This window comes from Mirounga angustirostris, unplaced genomic scaffold (assembly GCF_029215605.1).
Source record: "Mirounga angustirostris isolate CCGP_5_RB_7025 unplaced genomic scaffold, mMirAng1.0.hap1 SCAF_9, whole genome shotgun sequence".
Lineage (NCBI taxonomy): Eukaryota > Metazoa > Chordata > Mammalia > Carnivora > Phocidae > Mirounga > Mirounga angustirostris.
The window spans coordinates 83,512,461-83,530,936 of NW_026991717.1; the positions used below are offsets into that span (position 1 = coordinate 83,512,461).

The 18,476-nt window shown below is 39.4% G+C and overlaps 1 protein-coding gene across 3 annotated transcripts in view; it reads left to right on the forward strand.

Annotated features, from left to right (window-relative positions):
* The first annotated feature begins 183 nt into the window (after positions 1-183).
* Positions 184-18,476, forward strand: part of PRORP (protein only RNase P catalytic subunit) — a 128,446-nt gene continuing 110,153 nt past the window's right edge. For 2 of the 3 annotated variants that reach the window (XR_010405140.1, XM_064570943.1), the window contains exons 1-3: positions 196-1,417; positions 3,638-3,685; positions 4,392-4,524. Coding sequence is in view for 2 of the 3 variants with exons in the window: in XM_064570943.1 (XP_064427013.1) it covers positions 429-1,417; positions 3,638-3,685; positions 4,392-4,524 (1,170 nt within the window). In the remaining variant the exon portion in view is untranslated. Of the gene's footprint in view, positions 1,418-3,637; positions 3,686-4,391; positions 4,525-18,476 lie in introns of all 3 variants that reach the window. The other variant, XM_045900701.3, reaches the window with a different exon arrangement.

The window sequence follows — 18,476 nt, forward strand, 5'->3', positions numbered from 1 at the left end:
CTCCTAGGTCTGGGTTTGGGGACACCTGGTAGCCGTTTTCGACTTTGCGTCCCTCCTTCAGCAAGGCTCCCATGGGATCCTAACTCGTTTTCACGCGAATCCAACTGGACGGACCTCCTTGTGCTTTTTCCTCAGGTTCACAGATTGGAATATATCAGGCACCGGAGGATTCCTGCCCTGTCGCCGGGTTCTGAGACTTGCGACCGAGGTCGGATGTCCCCGGATGGTTGTTAATGGAGAGAACTCAGCAGGCTTCGTTGTATTAAGTAGCCTCAAAAGCAGATCCTTGATTTGTCTGTGAGAAACTGAAAATCATCTTTTAAGAAGTTGTGCTTCGATTCTCCGCCCACACTCCCAATTCCTTAATTATGCTGCAGAAGTAGGGGCTTTTTTTTTAACATCTCTCTATCTGGTGCTGATCTCACTGAATGATGACTTTCTGTTTCACTGGTATTCGAAGCTTTCCTAAGCTTTGGAAGAACAACCCATACCTTGACCTAAGCCCAGGACACTCTTCTCTCTCTCTCTTTCTCAAAGACTGTTACGGCATCTGGAACCAACAGAAGTGGTTTTCTCTTAAAACAGTGTCTGCACAAAATACTAAAGCAGTGAATCTGCTGACTGCCAAGGCCAGATATCTCAGGAAAGGAGATGAAGGCAGTAATAAGCAAGTTTCTTCTGATTCCCATCTTTTTGCAGCTGGAGCGGCTAAGAAGAGATCAGAGATGAATCCTCATAAGGAAGATCATGCCTTGCCACCTGTGAGGAACACTATTCAACTCCCAACAAAACCTTTGAATTCAGAAGAGTGGGATAAACTCAAGGAAGATTTCAAAGGAAAGGCTAAATTTGAAAGTTGGATCATTTCTCAGATGGCCCACTCCCATAGCTCTGTAGATGTGGCCAAATCTCTGTTAGCCTGGGTAGCTGCAAAAAACAATGGTATTGTAGGCTATGATTTGCTGGTCAGGTATTTGTATCTCTGCGTCTTTCATAAGCAGACATCGGAAGTTATTGATGTCTATGAGATCATGAAAGCCAGATACAAGAGATTAGAATCTGAAGGGTATACTCTCCTCATCCAGGGATTAGTCCACTCAGACAGATGGAAAGAGGCCTTGCTGCTGTTAGAGGATGTCAAAAAAGTCATGATCGCTTCAAGAAAGAACTACAATGACTGTATAGAGGGAGCCCTTCTTCATCAAGATGTAAACCTAGCTTGGAATTTGTATCAGGAATTGTTAGGTCATGATCTTATTCCTATGCTGAAAACTTTAAAGGCATTCTTTGATTTTGGAAAAAACATAAAAGATGATCAGTATTCAAACAAGCTACTTGACATTCTTTTGTATCTAAGAAATAATCAACTGTATCCTGAGGAATCATTTGCACAGAGTATAAAAACATGGTTTGAGAGGTAATTTTGATCTTTCTTTATATGTATGTTTTTATTTTAATACGTCTACCTAAAAGCAGCCACCTCCTTTTTTTTGTTGTTTTTGAGAATTACTCTATTCAGATTATATTTCTTTCCTTCTCTCAGATTTGTTTGCCTTTAAAGACAAAATTTTGGGACGCCTGGGTGGCTCATTCTGTTAAGCATCTGCCTTCAGCTCAGGTCATGATCCCAGGGTCCTGGGATCGAGTCCCGCATCCGGCTCCTTGCTCAGCGGGGAGCCTACTTCTCCCTCTGCCTTCCACTCCCCCTGCTTGTGCTCTCTCGCTCTCTGGCAAATAAAATCCTTAAAATTTTTTTTAAAAATTAAAAAAAAAATAAAATTAAAGACAAAATTTTCTTTCTCTTTAAAAAAAGTAGTAGCATAAACAAGTTCTATTCTCCATCACATTAAAGGGAAATTATCAAGCACTTGTATGTTTTCATGTATTTTTTTTCTTTGTGGAGGGATCATCTGTTTTTTCCTGAGGTGTACGGTATGTACGTACAAGTAGCACTTGTGCCTGGAGTTCATAGTAAGAAAACTGGAGCTGTCTTTGGGTCGTATTAGTATTTAAGAAGTTCTTCTGAAACCTAGTGACTGGTATCTGTTTAATCTATGCATTTCATTAACTTGGATGGTTAGAGCAGATGGGGGACCCTGATCAGACATGATATGCAAGTGTTAAAAATGGAAAATCTCATTGTTCCAGTTCATTTTGGATCTTTCCATCATCCAGCTGCTCTCTCCAAGGCTCTCTGCTTTCTCTTTACTTTTATTCATGTTAGTGGCTCTGTGCCTATTTATTGCTTCAGTCTTTTTTTTTTTTTTAAAGATTTTATTTATTTATTTGACACAGAGAGAGACAGCAAGAGAGGGAACACAAGCAGGGGAAGTGGGAGAGGGAGAAGCAGACTCTCCACCGAGCAGGGAGCCCGATGCGGGGCTTGATCCCAGGACCCTGGGATCATGACCCGAGCCGAAGGCAGACGCTTAACGACTGAGCCACCCAGGTGCCCCTATTGCTTCAGTCTTTTATTCACTTATTTCTTCACCACTAATTTGTTTCAGGCTCTTTTCCTAAAAACTTACTCCTTTTCTCTTTTTCTCATTTCAATTATATATTCTCTTTACAGATCTTTGAAATAGCAACCATGCTTAATTATCTTATTTAACAAATTTATTGAATATTACTGGAGGGGCTAGGTTGTGAAAATCTTGAATGCCAGGGATTTTGGATTTTACTCTCTTACCTTGGAGTAGAGTTTTATTTATTTATTTAAAAGATTTTATTTATTTGAGAGAGAGACACACACACTGAGAGAGGGAACACAAGCAGGGGGAGTGGGAGAGGGAGAAGCAGACTTCCCCACAGAGCAGGGAGCCCGATGTGAGGCTTGATCCCAGGACCCTGGGATCATGATGTGAGCCGAAGGCAGCCGCTTAATGACTGAGCCACCCAGGTGCCCCTGGAGTAGAGTTTTAGAAAGGTAACTGCCAACACACACACACACAAAGGTTGGAGAGGGATTAAGATTGGAAATAAGATCTATTTGGAAGCAATTGTAGGTTTGGAAGAGAGATGATGAGATCTTGAGTTAAGAACTAGGGAAGGAGAGAAGGCAATTGAATCGATAGAAGCTGATAGTAGTCTGTGTAAGAGAAAGGAAAGGATAAGTTGATTGAGCAAAAAAATCAAGTAGTTTTGAATGCCTCCATTTGGCTAGGCCCTGTGGGTGTTTGGTGATATAAGATCTATTGTGATGGCATTCACAACCTAATTGGGAATATAATACTTGACAGTTTATAGTAGTGCATAAGAAGATAGTATAAGGGAAGAAATTACTTTGGGGAGAAACAATCTCTGGTAGCTCTATGGAGAAGGTTAGAGTTGAGTTTGATTTATAGGTTACACTATTAATGTCAGCTACTGGGTCCCCTGTAGGCAGATTTAGATGTGAAGATGAAGATTGGATGACCAAAGGAGAAGTGAAGGGAAGAAGGAGGTCCACAGTAGGGTACCATTATCTCCTTAGCTCTGTCACAGTATATCACCCACTCTTCTAATTAAACCATTCTAGGGAAGTATTCTGAACTTTTCAGAGCTCTTGCCTGCTGAGTTTCTAAATAAAATGCCTATCTTTCGGTTCTGTAGGAATCTGACCTCCTAATGATCTGGTTTTGCAATCTTTTTTTTGTAGTGTTCCTGGAGAACAATGGAAAGGACAGTTCACAACAGTCAAGGAAAGGTAAAGGCCAGTATTTAATTTTTAACTTGCTTGATGTGGGTTTAGTAGGTTTTGTTGCTACTGATTGAAATTTTTTTAAGAATACATTAGAGATAGGATAATTAAGAGAGTACCCAAGAAAAAAAGCCATGTTTTGCATATGGAGAATTTTCAGTGCTCAAAATGTTTTTCCCATAAAGTGGTGTGAGCCTTGTGTGAAGCCTCAGAGATATTTTCCTCTACAGATTTGGGACCCAGTTGTGTTTTGAGAATGAATTTAAAAACTGGGTGCCCAGCAGTCTACTTTTTTGGGTTTTCTGGCACACCTAATGTGTGTTATTATCAGGTTTATAAAAAATTGGATGCATATGATGATCACAAAGATTATAATGTTCTTTTTTTTCATTACTCTTCAATTTCCTCTTGTCCTAGGATTATTCATTTTATTTTATTTTATTTATTTATTTTTTTTTTAAGATTTTATTTATTCGAGAGAGAGAGAATGAGAGAGAGCGAGCACATGAGAGGGGGGAGGGTCAGAGGGAGAAGCAGGCTCCCCGCCGAGCAGGGAGCCCGATGCGGGACTCGATCCAGGGACTCCAGGATCATGACCTGAGCCGAAGGCAGCCGCCCAACCAACTGAGCCACCCAGGCGCCCGGATTATTCATTTTAGAAAAAGTTTTTTTTTTCCAGGATACCATTTAACACAAACTATTGTAATTACAGCGGTCAGTGTTTGGGCTGTGGAAAAACCATGGAGTCTATTCACCTGAGTCCAGAAGAGTATGAATTTCTTAAGGGCAAAATCATGAGGGATGTGATAGATGGAGGTGATCAGTATAAAAAGACAACACCTCAGGTGAGTCCTGAACAGATTTTATTCCTTTTGTGGATTGCTTGTCTAGAATAGGAATCGGCAATTTTTTTCTGTAAAAGACCGAATAGCGAATATTTTAGGCTTTGTGGGCCATATGGTCTCTGCTGCAACCTTTCAACTCGAAATACAGTACTTAAGTGAATGAGAATGGCTGTGATCCATTAAAACTATATTTATGAAAATACACTGTGTGCTGGATTTGGCCTGCTGGCTACAGTTGCCAACATTTAGGAGAGACTGCTTTAGAATTTAGCAGAATAATTGGGGTAGACTATCATCCATCTATTGGAGTCAGTCCTGTTTTATCTAGGCATAGGTCCACTTAAGCCAAAAAGATAGGTGCTCATTTTTTTGTCTAAGTACTTCCAAAAAACTGTGTTCAGTAACTCCCATGAAAACACGGTTTCATGTTTTGTAATTCCTATCTTTTGTAATATCCTATCTCTAATGTATTCTTAAAAAATTTTTGATCAGTAGCAACAAAACCTACAACTTCTCTAATGAAAAGAGTTTAAGGTAGCTTGACAAGATTATTTCCAGATTTTCTTAGTATTGAATTTGATTCCGTTAGTCATTTTTAATAGCTTCATTTTGCTAATCTTTAGTACTTTATACTGGTTTATTAAGATTAAGTTGAAGAACTAAAATGCTTTTACCTTGGGGAAAGGTCGCTTATTATCTTAGTAAATGCTTTTTCTTCAAGGTACCAAATAGAAACAAGAAGTGAACATTGTTCTGCCTTCTTACTTTGACTTAAAATTTTCATAGAATGCCCTGAGATCATACGAAGACCTTTAATCTTCAAAATAAAGTCAAAATATGGTCCATAAAAACATGAGCTTCATTTTATGGAATAACTTTTAGCTGATTTTATTGATAAAATTAGAGTTAAGACTTACTAAGTGATGCTAAGTACTTTACATTCATTATCTTATATCTTATTTAATCCTTATAACCACCCTATATGGTACTGTTTTATTTCTCTTTTACAGATAGAGTGATTGAGACTTTGGGAGATTAAATCTGCCCAAGGACACCACACTAATAAAATCTAGGTCTGACTGCCCCAAAACCTTTGCTGTCACACTCTATTGCCTTTCATTGTTTGAAAAGTTCCAGTGACCATCCAGAGTTCCATATATACCTGGCAGCCAGCTGGTTGTAGCAGCTCTTAATGCTTTAGGAATTTCTGCCAGCTGAAATACAATTTGAACAGATAAATTTCCTTTCTCTCATCAAACATCTATTGGACACTTATGTGTATTTTCTGAAGTAGATGTTAAGATAGATACAAGGTTGTGTGCAACTCATGCTGTTTGTTACCAAAGACTTAACCATTTCTGTTGTGGACTAACTGAATAGTCTTCCCACCTTTCAACTTTTTATTTAATAAAAAGAGAGAAATCTTTTATAGAATACCAGTTAATAAATGTCGAAGGAATGAAATAACTAGAAAATCACCACTTTACAACCTCCCAAAGTAGAAATCATCTCCATGATGCGAAAAACACTGGGTGAAGAGTTAACAGGATATCTGCAAGAATGACAGGACATCTGCATTGGCCTCACGTCTTACTCCACTCTCTTTTTTTTTTTTGGAGCTCCTGCTTTTTATTTTTTTAATTACCTTTTCTAGACATGAGGACTTTTTTTTTTCTTTTTTTATTAATTGTGTTAGAATCCGTCCTTTACCACCATCATTCTTTTTGATGCTCAAATTATCCTGGATTTATCCTTTGGGAGCCCCTTCAAGCCAGCTCCTATGTCTTTTTGATATTTCCTCCACTACCCTATCAGTTTTTGCCCCCAGTTTTTTTTATATATAAATTTTATTTATTTATTCATGAGAGAGAGAGAGAGAGAGAGGCAAAGGGAGAAGCAGAGGGAGAAGCAGGCTCCCCACTGAGCAGGGAACCTGATATAGAACTCGATCCCAGGACCCTGCAATCACGACCTGAGCCGGAGACAGATGCTTAACGGAATGAGCTACCCAGGCACCCATTATCCCCAGTTTTTGCACTTCTCTTATTTCTGGCACAGGATGTCCCAGGTTCTCACCTTGAAGTGCTTCTGTCCCAGTGATGGAATCATAAATTGAATACTTTTGTTTGACACCTCTCAATGGTTAAACATTGCTATAATTCCTTTTTAATGTATATCACTTTAATTCTCATTTAATGGAGGTAAGATTTGTTAGTTTTCTCTGTTGGCAAAGACTTAGAACCCAGAGCAAATCTTCCCCGTGGAGAGTGTTACACTGTTAAGAGGAGTTGCAGGCTCCAGACTATGGTGAGAATAGCAAAGAGTAGTCATATATCTAATTACTGTAATTCACAGAGCAACTGGATATGTTCACAGAAAGATTGGAACATTTTAGGTCAAGGGAAATTATTTTCTCTTCTTCTCTTTCCAGGTATGCTTCCCTTTTTCCCCACTGAAGGTCTCCAATCCTGTATTGCATGTCTTGTCACACCGCCTTTCACCTTCAGGCTATTAACTTAACATAATAATAATAATAATTGCTACCATTTGTGAAATGATTGCCATATGTCAGGCACTTATAGATCTGTTAAACTCAAAACAACCTTGCAAAGATATCACCATTTTGAATATGGGGAAGCTCAGGATAAGCAATGTATCCATGGGTAAAGAGCAGCAAAGAAAGTCCTACGATGTGGCTGGCTTGTGCAGGGTTTGGTTTTTGTAGTATGGGTGAGGTAGAAGGGGCAAGGATGGATCCAGAACACTGCTGGTGGATTGGAGTAGAAGCAACTCTTTCTGGGACTAGAGGGAAGGAATTAGGATAGTGGACAAGTTAAGTGTGTTGGTGCAGCAAAGAGTTGAAAACATATATTCACATCTCTTAATTTCTCTGAAGAGCTTGAGGTAAATTGGTCATTTGAAGGTGAGAGAGAGTATGCTAGCCTAAGCCTAAGGGACCTTGAGGAGAGTTTTAAGCTTTGGAAGTTTGGATTATTTGTGAGAGGATTGGGGAAAGTATTGCTGGGTGATGCGGAAGCCCCAGCTGGGGCCAGAGCATAAGTTTGTAATGGCATTGATCTGTGAGACATTTTCAGCAGTCCTGGGCCATCCAGGTGTAGGAATAAAGAGGGCAGATAGATGGGATGGTACAGGACTTTGCTAGTCTGGTACAGCTGGGAAACAGGAGTTGAGGGTGTAGGTGAGAGGATAGCGCAATGAAGGGACCATGAGATCAAGCTTGATAGGAAGTAAAGATGGGTGGGAGCTCGTGGATTAGGAGACAATAGAGATAAAAGTGGATTGGAGGCTTGTGGAGGTTGAAGAGCGAGCATGAGAGTGAGAATGACAAGCAGGAGATTTTGATCAGTGTATATTAGAGGTTAGATTTCAGAGATAGAGTGCTCTGCAGTGATGACAAAATCCAGAGTGTGAGAGTTCAGTAGATGAAGAAACAGAGCCAAAAGTGCTAGTTGGTCGTCCACAGATTTATTGAAAGTGTCTGTATGATAATTTTTAAAAAATAATAATTGTAGCCATGTTTACAGATTGCTTCCCAGGTCCCAGGTAATGTGCCTTGTTACTTAGGCTGGTGATGAAGAACTGAGTCAGGTGGCAAATTCTTGAGAAATGTAGAAGTGCCTGGGGTGACACAAGGTGCTAGCAAAGAGGAGGAGTCAGCAATCTATGGCCTGCAGAGCAAATCTAGCCCACTATGTGTTTTTATAAATAAAGTTTTATTGAAACACAGCCACACTCATTCATTTATGTATTGTCTGTGGCTGCTTTTTCCTTGCACAATTGGGTACATATACAAGAGACCATGTGGCTCATAAAACCTAAACTGTTTACTGTCTGGCCGTTTACAGAAAAATTTGCTGACCCCCGGTATGAGGTGAGGAGTGGAGACATAGTGACTTTGAAGGAGCAGCGGGTACTAGAAGAGGGCCTCTTTGTCCTCAGTCCTATAGCATGCTTTGAGAGAATGCATTACTTAAGAACTAAGTAACTAGGAAGTTATTGATAACTTCAGGAAGAGCAGTTTCAGCCTTACACTGGGGGCCAAAGCCAGCCAAGTTAGAGCAACTTAGTGAACACACATTGAGTGTAAACTATACTTCTGAGAAGTTTAGATGAAAATAAGAAGCAATGGGATAGTTGTGGCTGGAGGATGGTAGAAATCAAGAGAGGATGTAGGGATGTGGGAGAGACTTGTGCATGTTTAGGTGATGAAGAAAGGGTATCAGTAAAGATAAACATGTTAAATAAGCAGGACAGGTAGGGGAGAGAATGGATGACGAATGAGCAAGGTTCAGAAGTAGGAGGGGCTGCCAAAAAGAGCGCAAATGTGGGAAGTTAGAAAGGAGAGGCCTCATCTGAGACTGTAGAAAAGAAAGTGAATATGGGTGCAGATATAAATATGTCGGTGGAGGGAGAGAAGTTTGAAGGAAATGACATCTGTGTTAAATGGGTACAGGTGAGAGGTTGGAGTCAAGTAGAAAGTCTAGTCGACACCAGATGGGAGTCTGTTCAACATTAGAGACAGTGAAGAAAGTTTGGAATGGTTGTTAGGAAAGAATTGGGGAGATGCTAACTCCAGGCAGGATTGTGGCAGGGGATGGGTGCTGAGATTTGAATCAGTAATTTGTAGACTTGACTTTACATGATTTAATATTTTTCTGACAGAGCTTGGCTCACCTGGAATGGTAGTAGTGAAGACAAAATGTAGCATTGGCTCAGATTTTGGGTTTTGTTGGTGAGGTGTGACAGTATGATGGGGAGCAAGGGAAGGTCGTTCGTTTGACAGAGTAGTTAACATGATTGCTATGGCGCTCAGACTATATGGGGAAGGAGGGAAGGCCAGAGAGCACTGTCTAGGAGAGTTCAAGGGACCAGCAGTCTCAATGTAGGGTAGAAGAAAAGGTTTAATGGTGATTAACATAACAATAAAAAATTAAAAAAAAAAGGAAGAAGAAAAGGTTTAGTGGGAGTAAAGGAAAGAATACTAGAAGGCTGAGGTTAGAGAGCAGGTGAAATCTTTGAGGCTAAGATTTGACAGGAAGAGCCATTCCAGGCACTGGCCAGCACCAGTGTCCAACTGTCAGGGTTTGGCATGCACCCCACGGTAAAGTTTAGCTCCAGGGTATCATTTCCCAAAGATTTTTCATCTCTTGTTTTGTTTTTGCTCGCCGTTTGTATTAATCTGTGGGGGCTGCTGTAATAGAATATCACAAACTGGATGGTTTAAACAACAAATTTATTTTTGCACAGTTGTGGAGGCTAGATGTCCAAGATCAAGGTGTTGGCAGGTTTTGGTTTCTCTTGAGGCTTCTCTTTTGACTTGCAGATCACCCCCTTCTTGTTTTATCCTCATATGGACTTCCTCTGTGCTTGAGCGTCCCAGGTATCTCTGTCCAGCACACCAGTCAAACTGGGTTAAGGCCCATCCTTATGACCTCGTTTTACCTTAATCACTTCTTTAAGGGCTTTATCTCCAAATGCAGTCTCATTCTGCAGTGCTTGGGGCTAGGACTTCAACATATGAATTCTGAGGTGGTCACAATTCAGTCTATGACACCGTTCATTGCATTATATATTAAAACTGTATCATGTTTAGCACTTTAAATTATTTTGTGCTGGGAGCAAGTAGCTGGAGCTGACTTCAATACTGCTTTCTAAATCTTGCTTATAATTTAGGAATGTGAGGTACAAACCAAGGAGTAAATATCACATCTTTGTCTACTTTAAAAAAAGTATGATGTCAGCTGACCTCCCTAAGCACCTAAAATGAGAATTATCAAAATTATTTCAGGTTTAGGGCCACCTGGGTGGCTCAGTTGGTTAAGCGTCTGCCTTTGGCCCAGGTCATGATCTCAGGGTCCTGGGATTGAGCTCAGCATCGGGCTCCCTGCCCAGCAGGGAGTCTGCTTCTCCCCCTCTTTTCCCTCTGCTCCACCCCCTCCATGCTTGCTTTCTCTCTGTCTCTCTCAAATAAATAAATAAAATCTTTACAAAAATTATTTCAGGTTTATATGTTTTCATCAAAAGAACTCTTGTTCAAAACAAAGTAAATGAAACGGCGCACTCTGATGATGTGGATTTCAACCTTGGCTGCTGGTTAGGATAGTATAGGAGATGCCTAAAAATTAAGGATACTTGCACTCCACCCCCTCGAGATTTTGGTTTTAAGTGTACAGTTAGTTCAGTGATATTAAATACATTCACATTGTTGTGTAACCATCACCATCATCCATCCCCATAACTCTTTTCATCTTGTAAAACTGAAACTATACCTATTAAACAGTAACTCTCCATTCTCTCCTTCCTCCCAGCTGCTGGCAACCACCACAATACTTCCTGTCTTTATGATTTTGACTGCTGCAAGTATCTTATATAAATGGACGTATTTGCCTTTTTGACTGGGTTATTTCACTCAGCATAATGTTTGCAAGGTTTATCCATGTTGTAGCATGTTGCAGAATTTCCTTTTTAAGGCTGAATAATATGCCATTGTATGTATATACCATATTTTATTTATCCAAGTGTCAGTGGACACTTGGGTTGATCAGACATTTTAGCTATTGTGAATAATGCTGTTTATGAGCCTGGGCTACAGATATCTCTTTGAGACCCTGCTTGCAATTCTTTTGGGCATATACCTAGAAGGGTTATTGCTGCCTCATGTGCTAAATCTATTTTTAATTTTTTGAGGAACTGTGTTCCACAGTGGCTGCACTGCTTTACATTCACACCAACAGTGCACAAGGGTTCCAGTATCTCCACATCCTTACCAACACGTACTGTTTTCTGTTTTGTTTTTTTTAGTAGTATCTATTCTAATGGGTCTGAGGTAATATCTCATTATAGTTTTGACTTGTATTTCCCTAATGGTTAGTGATGTTAAGCATCTTTTCATGTGCTTATTGGCCATTTGTATATCTTTGGAGAAATGTGTATTCTATTCCTCTGCCCATTTTTGAACTGGGTTTTTGGTTTTTGCTGTTGAATTTTAGGTGGTCTGTATATATTCTAGATATCAGTCTCTTATTAGGTAATATGATTTACAAATATTTTCTCCCATTCTATGGGTTGTCTCTTTACTCTGTTGATAGTGTCTTTTGATGTGCGAACATTTTTAAATATTGGGAAGTCCAGTTTGTTTATTTTTATTACCATGTGTCTTTGGTGTTATAGTCAAGAAAATCATTGTCAAATTCAATGTCATGCAGCTTTTGTTCTGTTTTCTTCTAAGAGTTTTACTCTTTTAGGTCTTATATTTGATTTGATTCATTTGAGTTCATGTTTGTATATGGTGTTAGGTAAGGGTCCAACTTCATTCTTTTGCGTGTCAGTATCTAGTTTTCCCAGCACCATTTGTTGAAGAGACTGTCCTTTCCCCATTGAATGGTCTTGGCACCCTTGATAGAAATCATTTGACCATACATGAGATGTTTTGGGTTTGTGTCTGTTCTGTTGGTCTATATGTCTGTTTTTATGCCAGTACTACGCTGTTTTTTTTTGGGGGGGGGGGTTGGATTTTATTTATTTATGAGACAGAGAGAGAGGTAGAGAGAGAGAGAGGGAGCTCAAGCAGGGGGAAGAGCAGAGGGAGAGGGACAAACAGACTTCATGCTGGGTGTGGAGCCTGATGCGGGGCTGGATCTCAAGACCCTGAGTCATAACCCCAGCCAAAATCAAGAGTCGGCTGCATGGGCGCCTGGGTGGCTCAGTTGTTTAAGCGACTGCCTTCAGCTCAGGTCATGATCCTGGAATCCCGGCATCGAGTCCTGCATCGGGCTCCCTGCTCAGTGGGGAGTCTGCTTCTCACTCTGACTTTCCGCCTCTCATGCTCTCTCTCTATCACTATCTCTCTCAATAAATAAATAAAAATCTTAAAAAAAAAAAAAGAGTCAGCCGCTTAACCGATTGAGCCACCCAGGTGCCCCTGGTACTACACTGTTTTGATTACTGTAGCTTTGTAGTAAGTTTTAAAATCAGGAAGTGTGAGTTTTGTTCTTTTTTAAGATTGTTTTGGTTATTCAGGGTCCCTTGAAATGCCATCAATTTAGGGTGAGTTCTTCTATTTCTGCAAAAAATATCATTTGGATTTTGATAGGGATCGCATTGAACTTGTAGATTGCTTTGGGTAGTATTGATGTTTTAACAATATTAAGTCTTCCAATCCATGAATATGGGATGTGTTTCCATTTATTTATGTCTTTAATTTCTTTCAGCAATCTTTTGTAATTTATAATGTTTTTTACCTCCTTGGTTAAGTTACTTCCTAGGTATTTCATTCTTTTTGATACTATTGTAAATAGAATTGTTTTTGTCATTTATTTTTTAGATTGTTCATTGTTAATAGAAATATAACCAATTTTTGTATGTGGACTTTGTAACTTGCTACTTTGCTAAATTGATTTATTCTAGCAGCTTTTTTTAGTGTGGAATCTTTAGGATTTTCTGGATATATGATCAAATCATCTACAAACCAAGGTAATTTTACATCTTCCTTTCCGATTTGGGTGCTTTTTATTTCTTTTACTTGCTTAAATTGCTCTGGCTAGAACTTCCAGTATATATTTAAATAGAAGTGGTGAAAGCAAGCATCCTTGCCTTGGTCCTAATCTTAGAGGAAAAGCTTTCAGTCTTTCACCATTGAGTATGATGTTTGCTGTGGGTTTTCATATATGGCTTTTACATTGAGATAGTTTCCCTCTATTTCTAGTTTTCGTTTTTTTTAATCATGAAAAGGGGGTTTTATCAAATGCTTTTCTGCATTCAATTGAGATGATGATCATGTGTTTTTTTTCCCCTTCATTCTGTTGATGTGGCCTCCTACACTGATTGATTTTCATATGTGGAACCACCCATGCATTCCAGAAACAGATCCCACTTAGTCATGCGGTGTGTGATCCTTTTAATATACTGCTGAATTTTGCTTACTGGTATTTTGTTGAGGATTTTTTCATCAATTTTCATGGAGCATCTTGGTCTGTAGTTATAGTTTCTTTCCCTGGCTTCAGTATCAGTGTAACACTGGCCTCAAAGAATGAGTTGGGAAGTAGTCTCTCTTCAATTTTTTGGAAAAGTTTGAGAAGGATTGGTATTAATTCTTTAAATGTTCAGTAGAATTCGCCAGTGAACCATCAGGTCCAGAGCTTTTGTTGTTGTTGGGAGATTTCTTTTACTGATTCTATCTCCTTACGACATATAGGTGTATTCAGATTTTCTTTTTCTTTGTGAGTGTGCTTTGTTGTCTGAACCTCTGATCAAAAGCAGCAATCAGCAGAGTGTAGATCCCCACTATTTGGAGGACGGATCCTTTTTGTCTGGCTCCCATAACAGGTATGCAAGCTGCTCTAGGAACATGGCAGTTGCCTGCCATTTGGCGTGGGGTGAGGGATAGGTAGCTGTTGCTGCGCTAGGAGCTAAAACTGAACAAAATTAAGGACAGTTTCTCATCCAAGGCCTCCCCTGCAAGTTGCAAGCCTTCAACAGACTCCAGAGTTCCAAAATAGTTACATCAGTTTCTGTCAGTGTAATTGTTGTCTAGGTGGGAGAGACAGAGTCTTGGAGTTTCCATCTCTGCCATCTTCCCTTCAACTTGAGTTTTGACACATATATACCTCTGTGGAGCTGTCACCACTGTCAGTATAATGAATATATCTATCACCTCCCAAAGTTTCTTCATGCCACTTTGTAATGACTCCTGTACCTCGCTCTTGCTCCCCCACCCCACCCCCAGGTAAACACCATAGAATCATACCATATATAGTGGGTTTTGTCTTTTTTTTTTTTTTATATTCAGTACAATAATTTTGAGATTTCATCCATGTTTTGTGTCTCAGTCATTTTTAGTCCCGAATAACATTCCATTGGGTGGCTATACCACAACTTGTAAATTTATTCACCTATGGATGGACATTTGGGTTATTTCCAGTTTGGGGCTATTAAAAATATAGTTAATAAGAACATTCTTGTGGAAGTCTTTGTACTTTGTGCTTCTGTGTTTATTTACTAGGGCTGCTGTAACAAATTGCTATAAACTGGTGGCTTAAACAACAGACATCTATTCTCTCATAGTTGTGGAGGCTAGAAGTCCAAAATCAAGGTATTGACATGGCCATGCTCCTTCTGAAGGCTCTGGGAAAGAATCCTTACTTCTCTTTTCCTAAAGCTTCACAAGCTCCCAATTTCTGGTATCCTTGGTTTTTCTGGGCTGTTAGCCATATTTCTTCACTCTCTGCCTCTTCTTTGTATGCCATTTCTTCCTATGAGCACATCAGTCATTGGATTTAAGGCCCACCTTATTCCAGTACAATCTCATCTTAACTAATTACATCTGCATCCAGAAAAGGCCACATTCTGGGTGGACATGAATTTCAGAAGGGATACTAACCCACTACAACTTTTCTTTCTCTTGGATACGTATCTAGCAGTAGAATGATTGGGTCTTGTGGTGGGTGTGTGTGTAGCTTTTTAAGAAACTGCCAAACCATTTTCCAAAGTGGTGTCCCATTTTACATTTCTACCAGCAGTATATGACTATTACAGTTGCTCCATATCCTGGTCAACACTTACTATGGTCGGTCTCTTTACCTTTAGCCACTCTAATGGATTTGAAGTAGTATCTCATCATGGTCTTAATTTACATTTTCCTAATGGCTGATGATATTGAGCATCTTTTTATGTGCTTAATTGCCATCTGTGTATCTTCTTTGGTGAGATGCCTGTTCAGATCTTTTGCCCATTGTTAAAATTGGGTTGCTTTCGGGGTGACTGGCTGGCCCAGTCGGTGGGGCGTGCAACTCTTGATCTCGGAGGTGTGGGTTTGAGCCCCATGTTGGGTGTAGAGATTACTTAAAAAATAAAATCTTAAAAAAAAAATGGGTTGCTTTCTTATTATTTAGTTGTAACAGTTTATGTATTCTAGCTAAACTCCTATGTCAGATATGTCTTCGGCAAATATCTTCTCTCAGTCTGTGGCTTGCCTTTCATTTTTATAAAATAGAGATTCTGATTTAATTGTTCTGGTTTTGGGGCCCAGACATCAGGATTTTCAAAAGCTCCCAGGTGATTTTATAATGCAGCCCAGGGTCAAGAACCACTGCTTCTAATGTGAGGTTTTGGTTTATAACCATACCACCCTGAACACACCCTATCTTGTCTAATGTGAGGTTTTGAGGAGCCCTAATGTATGTATGGCAGCTTCTTTTCTACAGGATAATTTTGGGAGAAAACTTCAGTCATTTTAGCTTTTCTGCTTTAAACCTTTGTTTACTGTACTTAGACATCACAGCCAGCAGATGGCAATAGTATAACATGTAAAAATTATTCTAGGTTTTACAGCCCGATCAATCAGGTTAAAGGATTTGGCAAGCTTCTTTTATTACTAAACTGAAAGATACCTATGCCACTTTGAAGTCTGGTTAGTGATAGCAGATAAAGATGGGAGCTGTATATGTGAATTTTAAGTGAACAAAGCAGAACTCCAAATAGTATGCATGTCCTACTGATTTAACTATATGAAACTAATTGAGAGAACGTCAGTGAAGATCAAAAAGTGCGTTTGGAGCTATGTGGATACTGTTAGTTTAATATTAGTAAGATCTTTCCCCCTTATTTTACTTCATTCTTAGCAATAAATTACATTATAGTTAGTTTTTTTTTTTAATTCAACTGTTAAGGTATGAGTTCAATTTTTCTCTAATCTTTTTATTAGGGAAAATTTCAAACATATGTAAAAGGAGAGAGACTAGTATAACAAACTCCCAGCTCAATGATTATTAACTCATGGCCATTCTTACTTCACTTATACCTCCACCTGTTCTTCCCTTGCCCCTCAGATGATTGTGAAGCAAATCTGATCTTAATCATTTGTCCTGTAAATTATAAATTCACTTCACTTGTTTCTCGTACCTTAAAAAATACTCCTTTGTAGAGTGATTTTTCTTAAAGCCTAACAAATACTTGAGAATAGCAAAAATCTCTACACCCAGTGTGGGTCTTGAACTTACAACCCCGAGACGAAGAGTCACACAGTCCGCTGACTGAGCCAGCCAGGTGCCCCAAGACCCTTTTACATTCTTTTTTTTTTTTTTTTTAAGATTTTATTTATTTATTTGACAGAGAGAGAGACAGAGAGGGAGAGGGAGAGGGAGAAGCAGACTCCCCACTGAGCAGGGAGCCCAATGCAGGGTTCGATCCCAGCATTCTGGGATCATGACCTGAGCTGAAGTCAGACGCTTAACCAACTGAGCCACCCAGGCACCCCAAGACCCCTTTACATTCTTAAATATTAAGGAGTCCTGAGAGCTTTTGTTTATGTGGGATTTTATCTATTGATAATTAATTACTGGATTAGAAATTAAAACCGAGAACCTTTAAAAATATGTATTAATTTCTGGGCACCTGGGTGGCTCAGTTGGTTAAGCGACTGCCTTTGGCTTAGGTCATGATCCTGGAGTCCCGGGATCGAGTCCCACGTCGGGCTCCCTGCTCAGCAGGGAGTCTGCTTCTCTCTCTGACCCTCCCCCCTCTCATGCTCTCTATCTCATTCTCTCTCTCAAATAAATAAATAAAATCTTTAAAAAAATATGTATTAATTTCTTTGAAATAACAATATAAAAACTATTACATGTTAATATAAATAACATTTCCTCAGTAATAACTGTTGTCCAAAACAAAAACAATCTGTGAAAAGAGAGGCATTGTTATATGTTTGTAAATGTCTTTAATTACATGGCTTAATAGAAGACAACTGAATTTTTATATCTCTTTCTGTACTCAATCTGTTGTATGTGATTTTGGCTGAAGCATATGAAAAAATGGAAGCTCAAAGAGGTAAACAGAAAAGGTGAGATTATTTTATTCACATTTTCAGATAATTGTGGTTATTCTATGATATTATATCAAAACTCCACTGCACACTTGTGAGCAAATGAGAGTGAGAAAGGCAGATAACATGTTAATATTATTATTATTATTATTTTTTAAAGATTTTATTTATTTATTTGAAAGAGAGAGCACATGAGAGGGGGGAGGGTCAGAGGGAGAAGCAGACTCCCCGCCGAGCAGGGAGCCTGATGCGGGACTCGATCCCGGGACTCCAGGATCATGGCCTGAGCCGAAGGCAGTCGCTTAACCAACTGAGCCACCCAGGCGCCACATGTTAATATTATTATAAAAATAGGTTGTAACCTTACAGATTTCCTGAACCACAGCGTGAGAACCACTGCTTTAGAAATACTATGCTATAGATGTAGTTTCCTTTTTCTCTCTCTTTGAAAAGTTTAAGTAAAACTTATTTCCCTCAATTTTATTATACAAACATTAGCAAAACAAGTTAAAACAAAGAACAGTCTTACTACTCAGCTTTTTGTTTCTGGCGTATTTTCTATTTAGTGTCTTCTGTTTTAGTTCTTTTTTTTAATTAATTAATTTATTTTGGAGAAAGAGAGCACAAGTGGGATGGGCAGAGGGAGAGGAGGAGAGGGTCTTAGGCAGACTCGCCCCGCTCAGTGCAGAGCCTCACACGGGCCTCCATCCCATGACTCTGAGATCATGACCTGAGCCGAAATCAAGAGTCGGATGCCTGACCAACTGCACCACCCAGCCACCCCTCTTTTAGTTCTTATTGAGACTTATTTCATCCCCACCTGCCACTCTCCTTTTTTTTTTTTTTAAAGATTTTATTTATCTATTTGACAGAGAGAGTGAAGGAGCGCACAAGCAGGAAGAGTGGCAAGCAGAGGGAGAGGGAGAAGCAGGCTCCCCACTGAGCAAGGAGCCAATGCAGGGCTCGATCCCAGGACCCTGGGATCATGACCTGAGCCAAAGGCAGATGCCCAACCAACTGAGCCACCCAGATGCCTCATCCATCTGTCACTTTCCAAAATGGAAGTGTTTTTGTTCTAATCACAAAAATGATATTTATTAATTATAAAAAATTT